The 21,930-nt window shown below is 40.5% G+C and overlaps 1 protein-coding gene across 5 annotated transcripts in view; it reads right to left on the reverse strand.

Annotated features, from left to right (window-relative positions):
- The window catches only part of BIRC6 (baculoviral IAP repeat containing 6), a 160,796-nt gene that overhangs the window by 107,382 nt on the left and 31,484 nt on the right, over positions 1 to 21,930 (reverse strand). For 2 of the 5 annotated variants that reach the window (XM_048484197.1, XM_048484162.1), the window contains exons 11-26: positions 19,293 to 19,442; positions 18,619 to 18,844; positions 12,133 to 12,293; positions 10,702 to 10,833; positions 9,255 to 9,386; positions 8,856 to 9,034; positions 7,330 to 7,460; positions 6,536 to 6,697; positions 6,321 to 6,452; positions 5,062 to 5,159; positions 4,783 to 4,930; positions 4,153 to 4,286; positions 2,929 to 3,075; positions 2,081 to 2,268; positions 572 to 886; positions 77 to 176 (exon numbers count right to left, since the gene is read on the reverse strand). In XM_048484197.1, the coding sequence (XP_048340154.1) occupies positions 77 to 176; positions 572 to 886; positions 2,081 to 2,268; positions 2,929 to 3,075; positions 4,153 to 4,286; positions 4,783 to 4,930; positions 5,062 to 5,159; positions 6,321 to 6,452; positions 6,536 to 6,697; positions 7,330 to 7,460; positions 8,856 to 9,034; positions 9,255 to 9,386; positions 10,702 to 10,833; positions 12,133 to 12,293; positions 18,619 to 18,844; positions 19,293 to 19,442 (2,535 nt within the window). The remainder of the gene's footprint in view (positions 1 to 76; positions 177 to 571; positions 887 to 2,080; positions 2,269 to 2,928; positions 3,076 to 4,152; positions 4,287 to 4,782; positions 4,931 to 5,061; positions 5,160 to 6,320; positions 6,453 to 6,535; positions 6,698 to 7,329; positions 7,461 to 8,855; positions 9,035 to 9,254; positions 9,387 to 10,701; positions 10,834 to 12,132; positions 12,294 to 18,618; positions 18,845 to 19,292; positions 19,443 to 21,930) is intronic. The other 3 variants (XM_048484188.1, XM_048484170.1, XM_048484179.1) reach the window with 3 other exon arrangements.

A 21,930-nucleotide genomic window follows, 5' to 3' on the forward strand; every position in this document is an offset into this window, starting at 1 on the left:
TGCAACTTTGCTTTTTAGTCCCAGCCATTATTTGGACCCTTAACGGAATGAGTTCATAATAATCAGAAAAACCTACCAGAATGCATTCGTTCTATAATGATGGACTGATGAGGTGGAGGCTGAAGAAAATGTGAAGCATGCGATATTGCAAGAGCCAGTCCAGTCCCAAGTGGATTCTAAAAGAAGGAAAAAATAACCATATATTATATTTCGCATACAAGTTTTGTCACTAGCTACTGCACATGCAAAAGAAAAAGGGCAGCCTTTGAAAACTCAAGATTGAAGAGCTCAAAATCATTACAGTGTATATGGATTAGTTTATAAGCATTCCAATGGAAAATTTCAAAAACAATAATGAGTTATTCATTTGCATTAAAGCTTCCCTATAAAGAGGTCAGGCTTAATAAATCTGAGGATATTGTATGTCAAGGGGTTCCATAGTTTCAGCAACACGACCTGTCAAAATACACTGTCTATGCTGAGGTAAACAGTCAAGCTAACAAGCATTCAAGGTTCCTGTCATTAACACTAATGAGACTGGAATGTCATTAAAGCTCTTCTTTTTAGTTACCGTTCTGGACTTGTTTGCATTTTTGTTGTGTGCAGAAAGAATAACTGGTGGATGATCAATGACTGAGCCCGGGAAAAGTTGTGCAAGCTCTGCATTGATAGCAGCAGAAACTGCCTCATTAGGTGGAGTTAGAGGCGGAGTCATGAACAAAGGGGTTGTTTTAGGAGTGGGTGGGATGACATCCGACGGATGAATGAAGAACCCTGGGGCGGCTACTGAGTTGGAAGGCACAGAGTTGTGAACAGGACCAACTGCTGATGCTGCTGCAGCAGCTGCTGCTGTTGTCTGGTGTAGTTTTGCTTCCAGCTTTGCTTTCTGCAGGGAAAATAAAAGAAGCATATGTACTGTAGGCCAGTGCTGCCTGGAAAGGCATTAGCAATAAAGCATCAAGCAACAAGCAGCACCAACAGAACAAAATAAATTAAATACAAGCAAATAGCCTCAGCTTTCTTTTAAAGTTACAATTTTTTTACAGGAAGTTGCAAGGTAGGCAAAAAAAGCTGATAAACAGAGCAAGAAAAAAACATGAATTTATAAGAACTAGTTCACCTAAATTTATTTCCTACCAAAAAAACCTTGATGCAGACCATGTAGGCAAAAGTACTCCAATAAAAGTCAACTGACCAATTAATTCTATACAATTTACGTGGAGACCAGCAGTACTCAATAAAATGTATTTTCAAGTATTGGTATTGAATTACTAAAGAGCAGCTTGTAGCATAACTAAAGACCAGCTTGTATACTCACAAATGTAGGTTCCCTTGCCTGCACACACTGAGGCACCAAGTGTTAACCCCCCAATTCCACATACAACATAAGATCTGGCAAGTTCACAAAACTCCAAGCAATATGAAACCCCACTGAGTATATGTCAGTACCTGATAGGAAACAGTGTGAACTAGATACATGGTAAACTTGGAAGTTAACTATACAGAAATTATAAAACTGTAGCCTCAGCCTTGAAGTTTCTGAACTGAACTGATTAATCTAAAAAGCATAAGCTACACAAATCAAATGTGGGTAGGTTACTAGTTTAAATGCAAGTAGTTTAGCCCAAGTGTCTTGGAACAAATAAACACACTTGGAAGAACAGGAACCATTAATGCCTGCTTTCTTCCTTTTTGAGTCCAAGGGTGATCCTGCTAAAGGTCTGTGACTAAAGAGCAACTGTTTATTTTTTTAAAAAAATTAGAATAAAGCCAATTGCATTTTTCATTTTCAGACAGATAAAGTGCCTTTTTCCCCCAAAATATAAATTTAAACTCAAGTACAAAATTCCCATACACACAATATATATATAAGCCTGTGTAAGGCTTAAAGTGAAATCCATGGGCTGATCATGTGCATTTTCCATCTAGGAGTTTAGTAATGTATGAAATGGCCCTCTTTGCTAGCTCCTGAAGATGTGCTCTTGGTTGAAAGTGTAAAAAATTTAAACACTTTTTTTAAAGATAACTACTCTTTCAGCTTTTGAAGTTTAGAGACATCATGAAAGAGATGGCCTCCAACCTGTTGCTGAAGCTTCAAAAGCTGCTGCTGTTTCTCTTGTAGCACCTGGAGCTGTTGCTCGGCTGAGGCCATTGCATGAGAGAGAGACTGCAAAGCTACCTGGGCCGCTGAACTCAATGCTGTCGAAGCTTCCCCAACTGTCCCAGATGAGAGGCCACCTACTGATGGGGTAACCCCAAACGTACTCACTGGCATGAAACAAAGAAACAAAAACATATTTGTAGAAAGGCAACAGACCACGTATTCTCCCTCCCCCCGCACTGCCCCATTTCACATTTTTGTAACAAAACTTTATTACATATTCAGTCTATTCTTTCCTCTAAGGAGCTCAGGATAGTATCAATAAGTTGCCCTCCATTTTATCCCCATAGCAATGGGGTTCCAATGGCAGGCTTAAAGAGTATAACTGGCCCAATGACAATAAGCGAGTTTAATGACAAGGTGAGATTTGAACCAGGGTCTCCCCAGGTGTAGCCCAACACTCTAACCACTACTCCATACTGGCTTTCAAATACTAAATAGGAAAGCAGCTTTGAAAGTCTAGTTATTTCCTTTCTTCGCAAGATTTACTTTCACCATCACAAGATTTACATTTTATGAAGACAATGTTTCAAAACTATTTGCTAAGCAAACAAGGAATTCAAAATGCTAACATTCAATATTTACATTTTTCTCCCACAACCCACTAAATTTTAAACGACTCTGAGATCTTACTTTCGTCTAATTTTAAGTTATAGGGGCTCAAAGTAATCCTTTTATTCTAGAATCTTATTTAGCCAGAAAGGTTCTATTGGCATATCACGATAGTTTGGCTGTTTTAAGAAGAAATAATAAAATGTTGTATATACCAGTAAACGTACTTGCATCGTCCCTTTCTATCCTGGTTCCATCACTAGTTGAAACACAGGTGAAGTGCAAAGGCTCAACTTCCAGGAGGCCAGTGAGGGAAGTGAAGCTGCCTTCAGCAGCTGCACAACTACTTATCTTACCATTCCCTGAATAATAATAAAAAAGCTTCATTCAATTTACTTTCATGACAACCTGTACATTAAAATTAAATCATTGTAATAGATACAGTTCAGTCATACTCCTAACCACTAAGTCTGGAATAAATATTCCCAACACCAACTGACTTTCAGTTACTAGGTTTAACCTGCACGTTACTAGGTGACACATCAGGAAGATATTTCAGTTGACAACATTCTTACAGAACTCTGTGCCTAGGTGTCACACTGGAACAGTAGAACTGTGCAGTGTCCAATTACAAAAAACTAGTGCATTTGATCTATCCAATTACATTCTATCCTGAGGCAGTTCTTAACCATACACTGGGCTTTGAAGAAAATATACATATTTGAATTTTAAGCAAAACGAAACGATTTGACAAATGTAATGAAGCAATTTATGAATTTTCAACCATACAGTACACAAGTTCTATACAAATAAATAAGAATAATATTGTACAGGTAGGGGGTTTTTTGCAATTCAATAGCAGAAGTTACTGTTATGATATGTGAAAAAAGAAGGTTCATTTCCTAGGTCGCTGGTGGTGACCCTATGGCACTCCAGTTGGCCATGCTGGCAGGGGCTGATGGGAATTGTAGTCCATGAACATCTGGAGTGCCATAGGGTCGCCACCACCATCCTAGGTCACAGATAGCTGAGTCAGCAACAAGGAAGGAGTCAGAAAGTCTGGAGCAACTTGTGATAGTCGACCTTTAACATGATTGGTGCAAGAGACTGTGACTCTGTTGCTGGGCAAAGTGCTAGCTTGAACATTATAAAGCTGTGAATAGAACTCTGTATGTATCTTTAGGCTTCTTACTTATCTTAGTGCTTAGTCCTGTTTAGCTTTAGAACTTTGCATAGTGTTTGTATAGTGCAACTATCAAAGAAAGCCTTCCTGTGGAAAGAACATCTCAAATTGGTAGACCAGTGTCTTATTCCAAGAAGAATGGGGAGGCTGCTTTGAGTATATATGCAGATTGAACTACCTGAACCTCGCCATGTGTCTGCTACTATAGGTAGGTCCGCTCTACTCTCCTGATAGTTACTTCAATGAATATGCTTACCTGAAAGGACATCAGATAAATCAATCTCATCTGACTGCACGCCAATGCTGCTGTTGTATATATTCTTACAAGAAGAGCCACTCATTTCCAAATCGAAGAGCACTGGGTCAAAAGGTGAACTATATAGTCCATACCTACAAAGAGAAGGTTAACTCAATATTTTAATTGCCATGAGGAAAGGCATACAGAATAAGACTAATAGGGAGTCCCAAAAATCTAATTCTGGTTTTCCAAGGAATTCAGCCCATATCAGTTGATGGATTATTATATTTACGCAGTAAGAATTGGAGCTGCACCTCAAAATTGAAGTGAGAATAAAAGGACCATTGATTACCAGATGAAAACCTGAAGTCAAAGAAGAGCTCTGTTTCTATATTCATAGAGGACAAGAGTCCACTTTCTCTTCTTCGGGATTAACTGGAAAAACATGGCCCTCATCCTGACAGGAGGGAGCTCCTTATTCCAATCACAGGAACAGAAAAAACTGGATGGGCAATTGGGTGAGCAGATAAATATCTGCAAACTGACAGAAACACGTGGACATGCATGCAACTCACAACTGGAGAATATACCAGTAATCAGACTGTATTTATTTTTGCGCTCTGAAAATGTATATGTTTCTTCTACTACCTTGTTTGAAGTAAAGCTTCCATGGGTGTTAATCGGTCTTGTAACTGTCTGGACACTGCAGTTAGCAGGGATGCACAAGCAGTACTGCAGCCAGCTAAATCTTCATCTTTTACATAATTCAGCAATACAAAATACCAATACACGGAACCTAGGAAAATTAGCAACAGTGTTTCAGTTTTAAAGCAGCTTTTCAATATATATTTTTATAGAAAGGGAAGGAGGGATATGCATGCACATTACCCACACGTAATTGAATTGCACAACAAAAAACAAACTCGCCTCCTGTCGCAGCTGCAGGCAAATAGGCCATATTGCCAAGCAAAGCCTTCAGAAGGACTGAGCCAAATCCTTGTTGACTTGGTTCAAATTTTCCATTGCTATAAGAAAAAAAAATGCAATGACTTTATTTTTATGATCATGCTGTTACACTGTTAACATGTAGTCAGGACTTCTCCAGCTTCAGCAACACGAGGACTCCCATTCTGATTTAATTTTTTTCATGAACTATCAAACCCTGCCCTCTTCTCTTACAAGCAGACAACATGCTTGACCCTCCTCCCTCACAGGTGTCCAAGATACCCCAGGCTGGCCCTCTTTTGAAAGGGTACATGGCAAGCTACACATGCCTCAAAGGGGTCTCTGTCTTCAAAACAATGCAGTGAGAACCACATCAGCTACAGTTTAAAAGCAAGCTGAAGTAAAATATTTGTATTGTCTACATGGAGTTCATCCAAGGTCTGTACTCAGAGGCTAAGCTGAGTATATGGAGCTATGACTCAAAAAGTCCTAACCCAAATTCTAATCCTTCCCACCTGCTGGCTGGAAGGAACTGTGTACTAGAAACTGAAAGAAACTAGTTAGTAGCTTCAAGCCAGAGGTCAGCAGCACAGAGATAAAAAGGGGCCCGGAAAAAATTCTCAGAATAATGCATAGAAACAGAGAAAGCTCAGTGCCACTCACTACTATTGTCTAAGAGTGTATCTATCCCTGTAGAGAAATCCTCTGCACTACAATAAAAACCAGTTCACTACAATAAAAACCAGAAATAATTATGACAACTTAATTAGGATAGTAATGTCTTGGTGACACGCAACCAATTAGAGCTCCTAGGGCTGAACTACTGGTTCCCTGTCACCTATCATGAGGTTGTACCCATGAGAGACCCAGGAATCAGAGTTCAGGAGTAGTTTCTGGCTGCCACAAGAGTCAGGAAGAAATCCTAGACCTTCCAGATCTATTAGTCTGGACCCAAGCCTAGCAGCTGTTTTTAAGGTGATATGGAAGCTAAGAGACTGTAAGCAACGGTGGCTGAAAAGGGAAGAAGTCAATTTAATTTCTTTCCCTTGAGACAGAGAGTCCGGCTTTTAGTCCTAGGACCCTGATAGGACTCCATTTTCATGTAAACTGGGTAAATGGGAGATATTCATCCACTATTTTCATAGACCATATGGAGCACCTGTATGGACCTGGACCACAATAAAGAAATGCACAATCATGAGAACACAAATGCACTCAAATATAAACCACTCTTTACCAACCTTATGCAGAGAGCCAGAAACCGTGCACATTTGTGTGCTATGCTTCGACCTGCTTCAAAGAAGCAAACTCGTACTATATCAGAAAGACACATCCTTGTTTTTGTCAGCAAGCTCTCATTTGTTTCTTTTGAACTGAAAAACAAATTCAACCTTTCAAACATAACCCTTAAAATAAATGGTGTTTTCTAACAAATGGTAGAACTGACAGTTTTTACCTGCCCGGTCCATTGGACTGAACTCCTGCCAGCCAACATAAAATATCTAACACAAGACTCTGAGCATGTTCTGTCACAATTCCATCTTCTGCCTTTTTGCAGAGAGTATTAAGAAGTCTTTCATGGAATTCTGCAAACTGTAACATTGCACACCGCTGAACTCTAGGGAAAAAAGAAAGTACAGGGAGAGAATTCATTGCTGAAAGTATGGGTATTAAAGAAGCCAGCTTTTTAAAACTATAATGCTCAAGCTCATGGCCAAAAGGGAGGGACCAGGGCAGGAATATGCAACACTTAAGAACTTTTCTCTCATTGGCTATTTCAACAGGACTCCCCCTCCAAGCCCCTACACACATTCAAAAAGAAAAACTGCTTTGCTTTAGTGCAAGAGCTGCCTTTCAAAGAGGCTAGTGTGTGTGCAATTTCTTCCTAAATTTCACTTTAAAGAGTTCTCATGGGATCCTCCTCTGAAAAAGCAGTCTAAGTCTCTGAGGATTTTGAAGCTTTGGGGCACTACGTTGTACAAAATATGCCAGAAAATCAGAAGGATGAATGCACATCTATCACAAGCCTTGCCCAAATATTCAAATCAACTCACACATACAATGAGAAGTACAAATATACAGCTCTCAAGACTGCAGATACAGGCCCAGAGTTAATGAATTCTATAGTAAACATGAAAATTTTGTTTAAATGGGGGTGAGGTGTTACCTGAAGAGCAACTGAAAGAGCTTGCCTAACTAGGCATGTGGACTGCAGTGTTTATAAATCAAAATTACAAATGATAGACAAACCTTTCCTTTGAAACAGATGATTTTTTAAATCTTCTAATAGTTACAGAGACTTCTTGAAGCAAATCACATCCTCTAAGGTTATCTGATTTCCGAGATGAGTTGCTGGCTTCGGTTTTACTGGATGATTTGTCCTGCAAATGTATAAAAATAATTAACAAACCAAATCGATTTGTTTCAAAAGTTGTATCATGACTGCAATCAAAACAGTAAGTTATCTATAGCAAGAACATTTATATAAAATTAGTTTAAAGTTAGATTGTTAATTCAGTTTGCATGCCTGCTATTTCAAACAACAGAAGATACCTGTTTCAAATGACAACTCTCTGTACAAATGGTTGTGGTGGGTTTTCTGGGCTGTATGGCCGTGGTCTGGTGGATCTTGTCTCTAACGTTTCGCCTGCATCTGTGGCTGGCATCTCCAGAGGTGTATCACAAAGGGAAGTCTGTTACACACTGTGTTACACAGTCTGTTACACCTCTGAAGATGCCAGCCACAGATACAGGTGAAACATTAGGAACAAGATCCACCAGACCACGGCCACACAGCCCGGAAAACCCAACACAACCAGTTGAATCTGGCCGTGAAACCCTTCGACAATTCATCTCTGTACAAAGTTTATACTGCATTTTCCCTTCCTACACATATACAGTGGGCTATATCTCACCAGTTCTTCCAGTGGCAGGAGGCAGAACAGAGTGCCCCCTTCTGACCACTAGAAAGGCTATGCTGAGGACTGTGGTATGTAGAATGAGGACAAAGACCAGATAGGATGGCAACTACAGTAATCAGAAGAAATTCAGCAGAAATGCCGGTGCTTTGCCCCATCTGCTTTGCCCCTCTCCTCATCTCCTTATCGCCACCACAAGTTTACTAAGAAGTAGCACCAATTTAGCAGAGGTAGCTATTTCACCTGTAGCCCATGTACTGTGGCATTCACAAATATCTCCCAACCCTCAGAGATGATTTTGGAGACAAACAGTAGGCTGGAGGAGGAGAAGATGAAAAAAAGGATCCATTCCACTCATTATTTCCACAAGATTTTCCACTGGACTCAATGCATTGCTAAAAAACCTGCCATATAGAGACAAGTCAATTGCCAAAAATCAAATGAGTTCAGGTTCTATAAATTTTCTTCTTTGCTTCTTTTCACAATTATATTGTGAAAGAAGTTTCAGAAAACAGGAATCCAAGGGGCTGGATCCAAAAAAACCTACAGTTCAGTTCATGGAAGAGAATCAGTCCCTTCCCACGTTATGCTACCCCAAAAGCTGCTTCCGAGGGCTCCATGACCTTACAGACAATAAGCAGTATGGGGGTCTGCAGCCTGAGTTGGAAATTATGGCACTAGTAGAAATTTCTTCTACAACACTTTAACACCTAAGGCACCTTCTGAAACAGCCCATTATTCGTTGAAGGCATTTTTTTTGTCATACACTAAAAATGAAACAATCAGAAGGGAATTTCTACAAGCAGGTAAGGAGCAGCATGATTCTGACCATGCTTTCTGGATATGTTATTTAAATACCTTGCCTGCTGCAACTTTTGCCAGAAGAGAAGCAAGGGAATGACCCTTGCTATTTTGAGGCTTTAGAGATGGTATCCTCACAACAGGCCATATTCCACCATTGCAAATTTCTTCGTTTCCTCTATCATTCACAGCTTTCACGTGGATTAAAAATGAACGGTATTTGCCACCTGCCATCCCTAGACAAACACACACACAAAGTGTAAAAAACAAAACCTTTAACTTACTTTACATGTACTTTTACACATACTGTTCAATACTTCACTTCTTAGATGACTCTCTAAAAGCAAGTTTAATCTTGGACTAGGGTAACACAAGCAGGCAGATATGTATCCATTAGGTTCCAAAAGTGACTCATATTTTGCAGTTTCATTTCAAAGTATTCTAGGAAGATTTTACCTTTAACAAGCTTTGGACTTGTAAGTGTCAACATTCCAGCATGCCCTGAAAGATCAAGTCCAGTAGCTAACCATACTGGACCACAGAGAATATCTTCTTTATGATCCTCTAAGAATGAACATAATCGAAGACCTTTTAAAAAAAAGTTTGAAAAAGTAATATTGCATTAGCCATTCACAAATGTTCATAAAGTTATCCTAGTAAAAGAGGTCTGAGATATTGCATTAATAACAAAGCACTGTATTTTTCACTACAGAATTATGGTTTCAAAACCCTACATATATACAGTGCTACAAAAGGAATTAAAGGAATGCTATTAAAGGAATGCTAGTGGTTGTGATGGGTTTTCCGAGCTGCATGGCCATGGTCTGGTGGATCTGGTTTCCAACGTTTCACCTGCATCTGTGGCTGGCATCTTCAGAGGTGTATCACAGAGGGAACAAGATCCACCAGACCACAGCCACACAGCCCGGAAAACCATCACAACCAGTTGAATCCAGCTGTGAAAGCCTTCAACAATACATTGAATGCTAGTGAGTGGGATCCAGATTAAATCTTCCAATAACAGGAGTGAGATAATCTCCACTAATTCCCTCTTCTGCCACAGATTCCAATTTGTGCTCATGCTTTTTCCAAGTACCCCCTGGCTCTAGAAGGTGGGCTGCCTTCAAAACAAACATGAAAGCAGGATTGATGAACATAATTTATGTTGTGCCACACTATCAAGTGAATCCTTTCTTCCTTCAGTTTTTTTTAATGGAAGATGCAAACCTATAAGGATGTACATAATTAGCGCACTCTAGTTTCTAGCTCTCCAGACTTCCTGTAGCCAAGCTGTTTTGCTGTTCTGCAAACCTGTAGATGCTTAGCATGATTGATCAGAAGCAACAAAAGTGGGGACCCATTTAATTGGCTACTATGATGTTCAGCCTGTTGATGGAATTAGCACAGTCCTGGAGCATGGCCAATAGTGTCTTCTTCCCATAAGCATTAGTGAAGGCAAAATGAGGTGAAACAGCTCAGCACTTTTCTTGGTAATAGAATTCCATGTCTGGCACTACCTGATTTTTTAGAAGTCTTTAGGTCCTCTATAATGATTTCAGTTGCATTGCTTTTTGGTTTAAACCATGTGGAACATGAATCCTATCAGAGTGAAAGAAGTTCCTCCAATCTAAGCAGCCTTACTTTCTCTTCTGTTGGGGGTTTCTAACTTTGCTCAGTAGAGCAACAGGATACATGGCAGTGCTTCTTCTGATTAAAGAAATTTTCATGTAAGCTGCTTTCAGAACTGAGTATTGAGCTAATAAGTGGAACTCAAATTTTAGTAATAAAAGTAAATAAGAGAAATACCAGAACAGCTAAGCAGTGGCAACAGCGAACCCCAAAACACCTGATTACAAATACCAACTGTTATTTTAAAGGAATGCTATAGTTCAGAATTACTCACATTGTGACTCCTCTACATCCATATTTTGCATTTCTTCATTCAGATCATCTAATCCTGGTTTTCCATTCCTCTCCATTTCAACATTATGCGCCGGAGACAGAGGAAAAGTTATCTGCCTGTCTACAGCTGCTTCTGTGGAATCCAATAAAGACATTTTACACTTCTCTTCAAAAATTCTAAATTGCTGTTTCTTGATAAAATCAATAAAGTATTTTCAATATATTTTTTGCTCCAAAATTTTTTTTAGATATGCTATGCAAGTTCAAATAGTTTATGGTATGAAACCTACCCTTTTATGATCAGTAACTTACTGAATGACAGCCAGGACTAAACAAGGCATTTTGAATGTCTGGGCATAATAACCAAATATTTAGAACCAAGCATTAAATCTCTATGTGGCTGCTCTGTGCAGAGGTTGGGGAAAGAGAGAGGAAATCCCTGACATATCCTTCAGTGCCATATTTTAAATGTACAAGTAATAAATGCTTCCATGTGCTGCCCCACTCCCTCCCTAGGCATCACTATGCCAGCTTACACAGCATTACAAGAAAGTAGTACATAGTTAATTCCCTCTTCTACTCTAAGGCCCCTTCCGCACATGTAGAATTTCTTTCAAATTCCGCACTTTCAATTCACTTTCAATGAACTTTGCAGCTGTGTGAAATTGAAAAACCACTTGCAAACATTTGTAAAAATGGATTGAAAGTGCATTATTCTGCATGTGTGGAAGTGGCCTGAGAAATCTTTATTGCTAGGAGAAAGCAGTGACCTGATGCCAGTACCATTTATGGCAACAAAGAAGCTACCAGCAGCCAATTATTTGCCAAAGCAAAATTGCCATGTTGCTTTCCTCATCACTGTCTGTTTTGTTTTGTTTTGTGCATTTTACAAATGTCCCCATAGATACAATTGTCATTAACACAGGTACAATTTGCAGAAAGTTAATAGATTAAAATGTAACTGGAATGGGATACTATAATTCAGAGCAAAGCAAACTTCATCAGCATTTATCTCACCATCTTAAATCACTCATACACATGGAAAAATCATACCCTTATGCTATTCTGAAGGAATGCTATTGCCTCCTGAGCTGTTTATCAATAAACCTGGTTCTAGTATTTTTGTTTTTAAAACAGATCCACTTTATCAAGTCAACATAAAACTTTTGAAGGTACGTTCAGCAGCAAAGTACTTTCTTAAAGCCAACTTTCATAGAATTGGAAGAGACCACAAGGGCCATCAAATCCAACCCCCTGCCATGCTGGAAACTTTGTTTTAACACAACTGATGAAAACTGAACAAAATTCAGATTTAAGCTATTGCCTTGGTACTTTCAACACACAAAATCCATTCACAACATATATACATTTTACCAACCTTACCTTTAAACACAAAATATTAAAACAGACAATCTGTTTACTCTTGGCTTACCACTGACTTTCCCCAAGCCTGGAGCTTTGTTTTTCAATAAAGTCACTTGAATCTGTGGAATGTTTGTGATGTTCGAATTCAAAACAAATTTGAAGTCCAGATGTCCAACCATACAGGCTTTAGGCAAAACCAGTTCAAAGACATGTTCATCCCAGCTATTGCTACCAATGGAAGAGGAAAAAGTCATGTAGATGCTGATATGTATCTTTTGTTTTACTATAGCTATTCAAGTTAACTTTTTGTATAATTTGTTACAGTGATATAAGGAACAAACTGTGTGACCAGATGTGGCTGTGCTCCTTGAAATGAATGCATGACAGGAAGCTGCAAGCCATTTGGAGATGAGTCAGTTAAACCAATCCTGATCAAATCCATTGTCATCTGCTCTGCTTTTTCCTTGTCTTGTTTGCTTCAGTTGTGTACTGACTCTCTATCAGGCTAACTCAGAAGACCCCAGAGGCAACAAGTCTTGTTTGAGAATATTAAGCAGAGCACTGGGTAAGATTTATAATACTCACTATTATACAGTGGAGAGGTCACCTCTACTGTTTGCAGTGGGGAATTGGCCTCAGGAATAGTAGAAGCCAAGTGAGTGCTGGGCAAAAGTAGAAAAAGGAAGGCCTAGTTTCATCCAGTTTGGTGTCTGGTTTTAATAATTAATTGCAAAACACATTGGTCTAGACGCCTGTGTAAAGGAATGCATGCCTCTGAGTATGTTTGAGGAGGTACAGAATGCCTTTTAGACATAAACAAAGCTCCTGTCCTCAATATACACACACGCACCACTGGTTTCAGACTAAAAGAGTGAAGAGGCATAATCCTCAGGCAGGTTTAAACTCAAGAACCTTTCCCTACAGAAAAGAAATTCTTCCCTGCAAAAAGACCAAATGACTGACAAGGCACCATACCAGGCAGCCTTAAGCCCCAACATTTCTCAGCAGTGTTAGAAAGAGCTACTATTAGTACAACAATTCAGTGAGACACCCCGTGACATTGGGACCTGCACAATATCGGAGTTTAAGTTGATGAGCACATGAGAACCCTAGAGCCTTCCCTGACCCCCTCAACAAGAATTCTCTGGATATGGGTCTGGGAACAATCTAGCATTTTGCCACTTCATTATCACCTCATTCTGCCAGATATGTAGATCAGATCTAACATATGGAACAAGCATACTACAATTTCAGCTATAAAAAGGATCAGTGGCTACCTGAATTTACAATAAGTTTTATAGATCTGTGAACTAACCCTGAAAGCTCTGGAGAATGATAGCCAAATGCAAGAAATGGAACCTTAGAAACTCACTATGAGGGTTCCTTCTGATCTGAGGTTAGGAAGGCATCTTGAACTTTGGGTGATTCCCACCAATTGCTCAGGGAGGCAGGACCAACTTTAACAACTTCCTGTCTCCCAGTTGGGAGTCACCCGCCTAAGACTGGTTACTTCATGAGATAATGAATCCAAGGACAGGAAGGAATAGAACAAAGATAAAATAATACCAGAACAGGTAAAAAACACTATTAGAAGCAAAAAGACTGATAACCACAGAAACAATATGAGTGGGGTTAAGGAGGATTAGAGCAAGAAAGCATCTTCCCCCCTGGTTTGAGCACATAGCATCAATCAGACTCAGAATTCTGCTTTCCTCTTGTCTTCTCTTTCTGTGTTTCTCACTCTCTCTTTTTGGAGGTGGGGTAAGATGCCCTTCTAACCTCAGAGCAGAAGGAACCTTCACAGTGTGTATCCAAGGTTCCTTTGAGGAGGAGGGTATCATGAACTTTGGGACTTCCAAAAGCAGCGTCCCAAGAGAGGGATGGACAATAACTATCATCTACCAGCATTCTATGACTGAAGGCAGCATTGGCCAAGAAGGGGCAGTCAAGTTCATAGTGTCTAACAAATGTTGAAACTAAAGACCATGTGGCCTCTTTGCTTACTTTCCTCCACTGAGGCTTCATGATTGAAGATTGCAGCAGTGGCTGTACACAGTGGCTGTACACAGAGTGTGCTGTGATCTCTGCTGGAACTGCCATGGGAGATATACTATTGAATGGTGTGGCAGATCTGAACTTCTTCCCCTTATTTGGGGCTGTTAATGAAGTAAAAAAATAAGGCTTGTCTTCCTGACTGACTCCGTATGTCAGAGGTAAATACTGAGGGTCCTTCAGAGAGCTAGTGAATGCCACTCCCTCTCTTTGGGGAGGCTAGGTAGTGAACAGAGGAGGAAGAGGAATCTCTTGACTCCTACAGAAGAATGAGTTAACCTTGGGAATAAAGGCTGGATCCAATCAAAGCACCATCTTGTCCTTGTGAACGTCAAATAGCCCTTCCCTGGCTGACAAGGCTCCCAGTTCCCAACTATCTCTTAGCTGAAATCACCACCATGAAGAAGACAGTTTTCATGGGTAGCCATTTAAGGAGAACTTCTTTTAGGAGTTCAAAAGGAAGTTTAGTGAGAGCTGAAAAAAACTACGTTGAAGTCTCCATGACAGGAAACTGTAGATCATAGGATTGACGTGTGCAAACCCCCATATGAGGATGCAGTCCATGTTAATAAGGGGACACCCGTTGTCTTAGATATTGATGTGGCTATAACAGTCACTTGGCAACAAGGGGGGGATTTTAATTTTATTTTTTAATGAATACCTTCTTGTAGGAAGGCCAGCAACTGACCCAGGCCAGGGTTGAGATAACTGACACACTTGCACTAGCAACACCTTGAAAGGTTTCCCAAATAGGATTGTAGATGTGCCATGTGGAGGTCTTTCTAGAGGCCATGCTGGCCTTTGCAACTGCTGAGAAGTAGCCTGAAATAAGAAGTCCATTCCTTTTAAGAGCCACAGTCAGATGGAGCCATCTAGGTCCAGATGTCAAAATAGACACTACTGCACAAGTCCTGGATCACTGCATTCTTCCAAGAGGGTTTAACTGAGAGCTGACTTAAGAAACCATGGTTTGTGGGCCAACTGGAGCCACAAAGCTCACTTCCACTTCTTCCTGACTTACCTTCAGCAAAGTTTCTGGAATCACCAGAAAGGGTAGGAATGCCATAGGAAGTTAGAGCATCTGCTTGTTCTGACTAAGGGTGATGGCATCTGGAGAAGAATCCCAGTATTGGATTATTGGATGCACAGGCAAACTGACCTTTGGAAACCCAACCCTTGCTGCAATTTATAAGGAGACCTCCCGTGTGAGGACAATTCATTTTTGTTGATGGTCTGTCTGCTCCGCCAGTCCATCTGGCACTTCAGCAAACCCTGAATGTGTTCTCTACCCAGGAAGGGTGAATTGGCTCTCTGCATGTAGGATGGATGATCAGGAACACCTGTTTGCTGATGCAGACTTTGATTGAAATATTGACCATCCTGATAAGGACATGTCACTCTATAGATGTCTGTCTGGAAGTAGGTGAGAACATATCTGAATTCTAATGTGTTGACGTTCATCATCTTTTCCTTTGACATCCAGGCACCTTGAGTGACATGGTCGAGCAGCAACACTCTCCAACCTAACAAACTAGCTTCTGTAAGGAGTTGTTTGGTATGCTCCAGGAGGTAGGATTGACCCTGTCTAAGTTTCTTGGGGTTGGAGCACTGGACCACGCTCTGTCTCAAACACACACACACACAAGCACACACACCAGGATTTTGTTGTTTCTGGGCAGCATATCTAATTGATATGGTCAGAGAAACCCCTGAAATGGTCTGAAGTGGAAGTGGGCTTGGAACTGTCACTGTGAAGGAAATCACTAGTTGCTCAAAGCATTCCAAAGGCATAAAACTGGGCAGTCTTGACTTGACCATTTCTTGGCTGAGCTTGATATTTTGGAAGTCTTGTATTCCATAAGAAAAAAACATGCTTTTTGCCTGCCTAAGATGACACTAGGCGTTGTAATCTCTGTGATGGGTAAGACTGATCTTTCCTTGTTCAGGATGAAGCCGTGAATCTCTAAGAGCTGAATGAGAACCCTGAATTCCCGGTCCCAAGTTGGAAAGCAGATCAGGATATCATCCAGATAAAGATGGATTTATATTCCATGCCATTGTATCAGAGCAATCAGTGCTACAAGGACCTTGGAGAAGACTTGGAAGGTGGATGCTAAGCCAAATGGGAGAGACCTGAACTGGAAATTTTGGTCATTGTGGACCAAGGAAATATGGGAATGTGCAAAAAGGATTTTGGGATAGATCACGAGATCTCCACGCAGAAACAGTTGCGGATCACATATCTGTTCACAAACTTCAGGTCTGGAATGTTTCTCCAGTACTTCTCTTGAGAACTGTGAAAAATATGGTGGGGGGGTGCCAATACCAAAAGTTTGGCTGGAACTGAAGCCACTGGATTTGGAATTCCTGTTGCCCCACTCGCCATCACCACCACTTTCACACATACACATTGGAAGGTGCCTGGCATCATGGTTTTCCTTGCTTCTCAAGCTGACCAGACTTATTGGACCTGAAGAACTGAAACTGGGATGATCTATTGGTGTGGGAGTTCCTTCAAAAGAAGCCTCTGCTGCTACACTACTAGGACCACCCTTGTTCTGGTCTGGTCCAGGATAAGGTGTAGTGGGAGTGCAAGGAATGAGGAGGGAAGGTTTTCCTACAGTCTCTCTGCACGTTTCTGGGCATGGTTTCTTTTAATCTCTAGCCTCACCAAGATCATGCCAAGACTTTCCCGAAATAGTTTTCTACTCTGAAATGGATATGCCATTTGGAATGCATATACCATTACTATGGATTCAGAGGGCAGATCTACTTGCCAAGAACGGAGCCATCAGGCACACCTGGTAGTATAAGTGGCTGCTCTAAAGCAGTATGCAAGGATCATTCCTAGCATCTGCAAAGAATGTGAGTACCCTGAGAGTGCAGTTGCCCTTCTCTATTGCCATTCTGTAGTCACTGTAATGGTGTGACCAGAGATTCCACAGGGGGCCCTATAGCAATTACACAGTGTGAGGGGCCAAAGAATAAACCTTTTTGGTAATGTGCTGGTAACTATCTGTTAAATATAGACTTGGCCCAGTCTCCCTTCAACACCCTTTTGAAGAAAGTTGGAGGGGGAACTGACTTTCCTTAGGTGAGAGTCCTGAGGGGGAAAAAATCCTTGTTCCCCTGATACCTGGGTTCACTCCCTGAGGGAGAATACTGGGTCAGAGGTTTCTCTGAAGGACATGGCCAGGATGGCTGAGGATAATAGGGACTGGTAGTCCTCTGTATTGAACAGGCTGATGGTTGCTCAGCAGCTATTAACTCCTCTTCTGGGGAGGACACTCCCTGCTCCCTCTCAGGGTCTTATTGTGATGAGGGGCTTTCTATCCCTCAGTGTTTGCCTTAGATGCAGGCAGAGGTAGCAAGAAAGGAGGAAAAGGCTCCCAAGCCAATAGGAACAAGGGTCCCAAGAGGATGAGGCATATCCCTCACTGCACCTGGACATTTCCTGGGGGGGAGGCAAGAGTGATCTCAGATTGGAGCGTTTTGACCCCTGGGATGGGGTCTGGATAGGGCAGTTCCTTTGGCAGAGCCTAGCATGCCAACATAGCCCTGAGGGATCAAGCTCTCTTTTATTGGGAGAGAAGCATTCATGTATTCCTTGCAGCTCCTGTCAAGGTTCTCCTTAGAATTCCCATCAGCTTAGTGAGCAAGGAATCCACCTGCTTGCTGCCAGGGGGCGGGGGATACTGTACATTACCCCGTTAAAGATCCATTCTGATGGTCAAGGAATCCATATGTATGCAGAGGTTCCAGCGGAAAAGCCTGTGGCATGCCATCGTAGTTGTCAGGAGCTGAACTGGCAGCCTAGAGAGCCATTTGCACCTGAGGTGCTGTTTTCCTGCCTTTTTAATGGTATGTCTTTCAGCACTTTTACTTTAAAGTACTCTCTGTGAGGAACACCTCTCCAATGCTCTATGATAGAAAGTTCACCTCTTCTATCATCTGTGTCCCTCCAAAGCCTCTGGGACTTGTGGCAGTCATTAAGAGGAAGGAGGGGGAGTGAGGGCAGTGAAAGCCTCAAAGAAAACAAAAGAAGCAGCAGAGCTGAAAGGAGATGTGAAAAGAAGGTGCAAAGAGAAAGATAGGCTGGAGAGATTAGAAGACTCTACTCCAGATCTGAATAGCTGTAGGAGAAAGGCAAGGGGTTTTTTTTAAAGGGGGGTGAAGCCACTGCTAAGAGTTTTCCCCCCAGCTGCAAAACCTTAATAAGGCAGGAGGCAAACTGGGTTGCGTGACTCCCAACAGAAGTTGTTAAAATTGGTCCTGAGCAAGTGGTGTGAATCACTGAAAGTTCAAGATGCCCTCCGCTTCAATCGAGAACGACTGAACCTTCTCAGACAAAACGCTATCTGGTAGTACTAAGAGAGTTTTTGGATCAGAAGTCTTCCCCATTAGCAACAGCTCTGAATTACAGGATGTGGTAGATCCCACTTTTAAACACATGAACAAATCTGTTGGATCAACTATTATGGTCCATGCATTGAATTCTCACCTGTCTGTCTGTAACTTCCAAGTCCGAGTATGCTGAGCTGCATCCCCATGATGCTGCTGATGCAAGTGCTGTGGATGCCTCCTTTGCTGCTGCTCCTGTTGGACCTCAACCCAGCATGGAGGAACTGTGGCAGAAAATCGTGGTGTCAAAGTCTCAAAACGAGTCAGCTCCACTAAAGACGTCAAAGTTTCAAGGGAAAATGGCTGGTCCACCAGAAGATCAACTCCTGTTTTAGAATTGAAGGAAAGGAAGCTCAGTGTGCACTAGGCCAACTAATAATCAGCACAAGGATAAAACACACACACACATATTACATTTTGATTACAGCATGATTTTGTACATTACAGGTTATAGGAAATTCTCTACTTATGAACAAAACACTGAAAACTACTGTTTCAAATCAGAACATAAGCATAAGCATAAGCATTTTATTGTCATTGTGCACTGGGTTTTAGCAGGGCAATATATTCTGCTAATCCTGATCTTGAATGCACAATTCTGCAAAATAACCACAGGCTATGTAATTCAGTCCATTCTGATTATAAAGGACTCATCTGGCATTTGCTGTGTAAAATACACAGGAGTTCTTAATTAAACACTATGTGATTTGTTAAAGGTACATCAAAAACATGAACAGAATAAGACCATTTGCCAAACAGGTATTTGAAATTTACCTGCAATGCCTGGACTGGAAGGATTCGATAAAGGCTTGGTACCTTCTGTTAACTGCTCTGCCACTTTAGAGAGCGATGCATCCACAAGTATATCAGCTTCATCTATATCATCACAAGTCTCTCCAATCTGGAGAAAATGAAGTTCTCCACCTAAGCACAGTTCAGAATTCAAGCACAAGTTTAGAAGAATCCAAGTTAAACAATACCTTAATCACAAACAGTAATAAAGACAATTCCCTTTCTAAAGGTATCTGGCTACTAAATTCACAGTAGATACGTTAGCACAAAGTTAGAGACAGAAGCTAGGTTAGGTGGATTTTAAAAGGATTAGTAAAACTCATGAATGTAATGCTTTCAACCTGTGAGTTCAGAGACAAACCCCCAATTGTAGTCACTGTAGGCAGAAGGGAATACTGCTATCAGACCACTACTTCTGCGCATCTCAAAAGCATTTAATAAGTCCCGGTTCTCACCTAATGCTCAGCCTGAATGGAAGCTGGTACATTAATCTCTGTTTGAGGTATCTTCCTGGCAAGAATTTAGACCATAGCTCCTTAGGAGTCTATGAGTACTTAAAATGCTTGCTGATAACTAAAAGACTCAAAACAAATCACCTGTCACTCAATTATACCAAGACCCCTGTCACTTGGGCAATCATTATCAGGATAGTTTTAGCAGCTACATATGGTAGCTCAGTAGAATAGAGCTTTCCAAGTAATCATAAGCCCTTCTTCATAGGGAAGAAAGTCCACCTCTGATCACCTTAAGAGGCAGTTTTTGTAATTACTGATCTATGGTCTCCTTTTTCGGAACAGCTCCAGTTGATGTTCTAATAAGCTTGCCTGGAAGGAGGAGACTAGAGGAAAGGAAAGGGTTCAACAGGCTATTTGAAATTTATCAGGAGAGTACCTCCAGACAGAACTCTCTTCCTTTTGAAAAGTCCAATGTTAGGAAGTCCACTACTAAGATTTGAGAGGGGACTTTTATTCAGGTTGTTTTTTGAACCAAAAGGTTGAAGCAACCACCCCCCCCCCCCCGAGATCCCAGAACATAGTTCAGGTTCTTACATCGTCATGTTTAAAGATGTTCCACAGTCTGAACATACTAACATACACTATTAAGTGATTTAGGAACAATGAAGTGCACACTGGGTCTGATTTTGAAACAGACCCTTAAATTCAAAATTAATAAAATTTAGAAAATTGTCAATTTAGATTGAAACACAATACAGATGCTAGCCAGAATCTAGATAAGCCTGTGTGTGCTCAAATCCTTTCCGCGTATGCATAATGAACCTAGGTGCCTATTTAGCTAAAATTTGGTTCAGGATGGATTTGATTTAAATCACTAGTCAGTAAGACTTGATTTAAATCATGGTTTTCTACATAAACACTCATTTACAACTGGATGAAAGTTTTGTTTCAGAATAACGTTTTAGATCAGTTTTACAGTTCTATCAAAAATTAATGGTTTGTTTACACTATTAGAAATATATAGATAGAGAAGTATGAAATTACTGCAAGGTGAACAACTTCATTCTGGCCACCAGGTCTTGCATTTCTATACTGCAGTATTTGCATTTTGCATGCCTGCCTGTCTTACCTAAACAGAGGCTGTTTTACAGCCTGCTGCCATTATAGATTTGCTTCTTCAGGGAGAGAAAAACTAGATAACCCTCAGGCTATATACACAAAGATCTGAAGAATATTTTGACCAAAAGGTTTCACTTTCATTTTCACTGCTTGTCTCTCCCTCCTCAAACTTAGCTGGTTGAGCAGATCTATTTCACTTCAATCAATCTTCTCCTCATTAAACTTCTTGAAATTTAGCACTAAAGAGGCAAGGGGTTGATTCTGTCATCATAGATTTGCTAAGGAACAATGGGATTAAAGTCTTTTTCTCAACCTTGTTTTGTTATAACATTTTTACTGTGAAGAAGCATGTTACCTCTGCAGACACAAATTCAGTTTTGAGAACTGAAAAAGAAAGCATCTGTGATAATTTCCGCTGAATGAAAAAACTGCTCAAAATACTAACAGAAACCTCTAGAAGAGTATGACACCATGAATGGATCAATGGAATTCAAATACCCCCCCCCCAAATTAAACATTGCATGATTATACAGTTTCATTGGTACATTATAAAAATTAATCCTTATTTCATGATGAATAACCTTTGGACTACAATGAAACAGAATTTTCCTCAAAAAGCAGTTCATTAAAATATGATTTAAATTAAAATTTCAATTTAAATTTTAAAAATCTAATTTTTAATTTTTATAAAATCATATTTTTACTCTCATTCAGTTACACATATAAATTTTCACTACATAGTCCTAGATTAAGCTGAGAGCATGCACATACAGAATGCAAATAGTAGAAACATCCATACTTAACATTGGTCTATGTATCGGATTTCTTTAAAAGGAATATCTGGAAAACAGCTCAAACTGTGCAATGCAGTACCATTTTTGCTGACACCTTCAAAATTATATGTGCAAATGCTCTGCAGAGGTCAACAGCAGGGCTACCAGAATAATGAAATACAGTCACAGGTTGTCTTTGCCTCCCCTTACATCAACCAGATCCAACTCAATCATCATATGAAAACACATCATATGACTTGCCCATATATATGA

The sequence above is a fragment of the Sphaerodactylus townsendi genome, linkage group LG01 (assembly GCF_021028975.2).
Source record: "Sphaerodactylus townsendi isolate TG3544 linkage group LG01, MPM_Stown_v2.3, whole genome shotgun sequence".
Classification (NCBI taxonomy): Eukaryota; Metazoa; Chordata; class Lepidosauria; order Squamata; family Sphaerodactylidae; genus Sphaerodactylus; species Sphaerodactylus townsendi.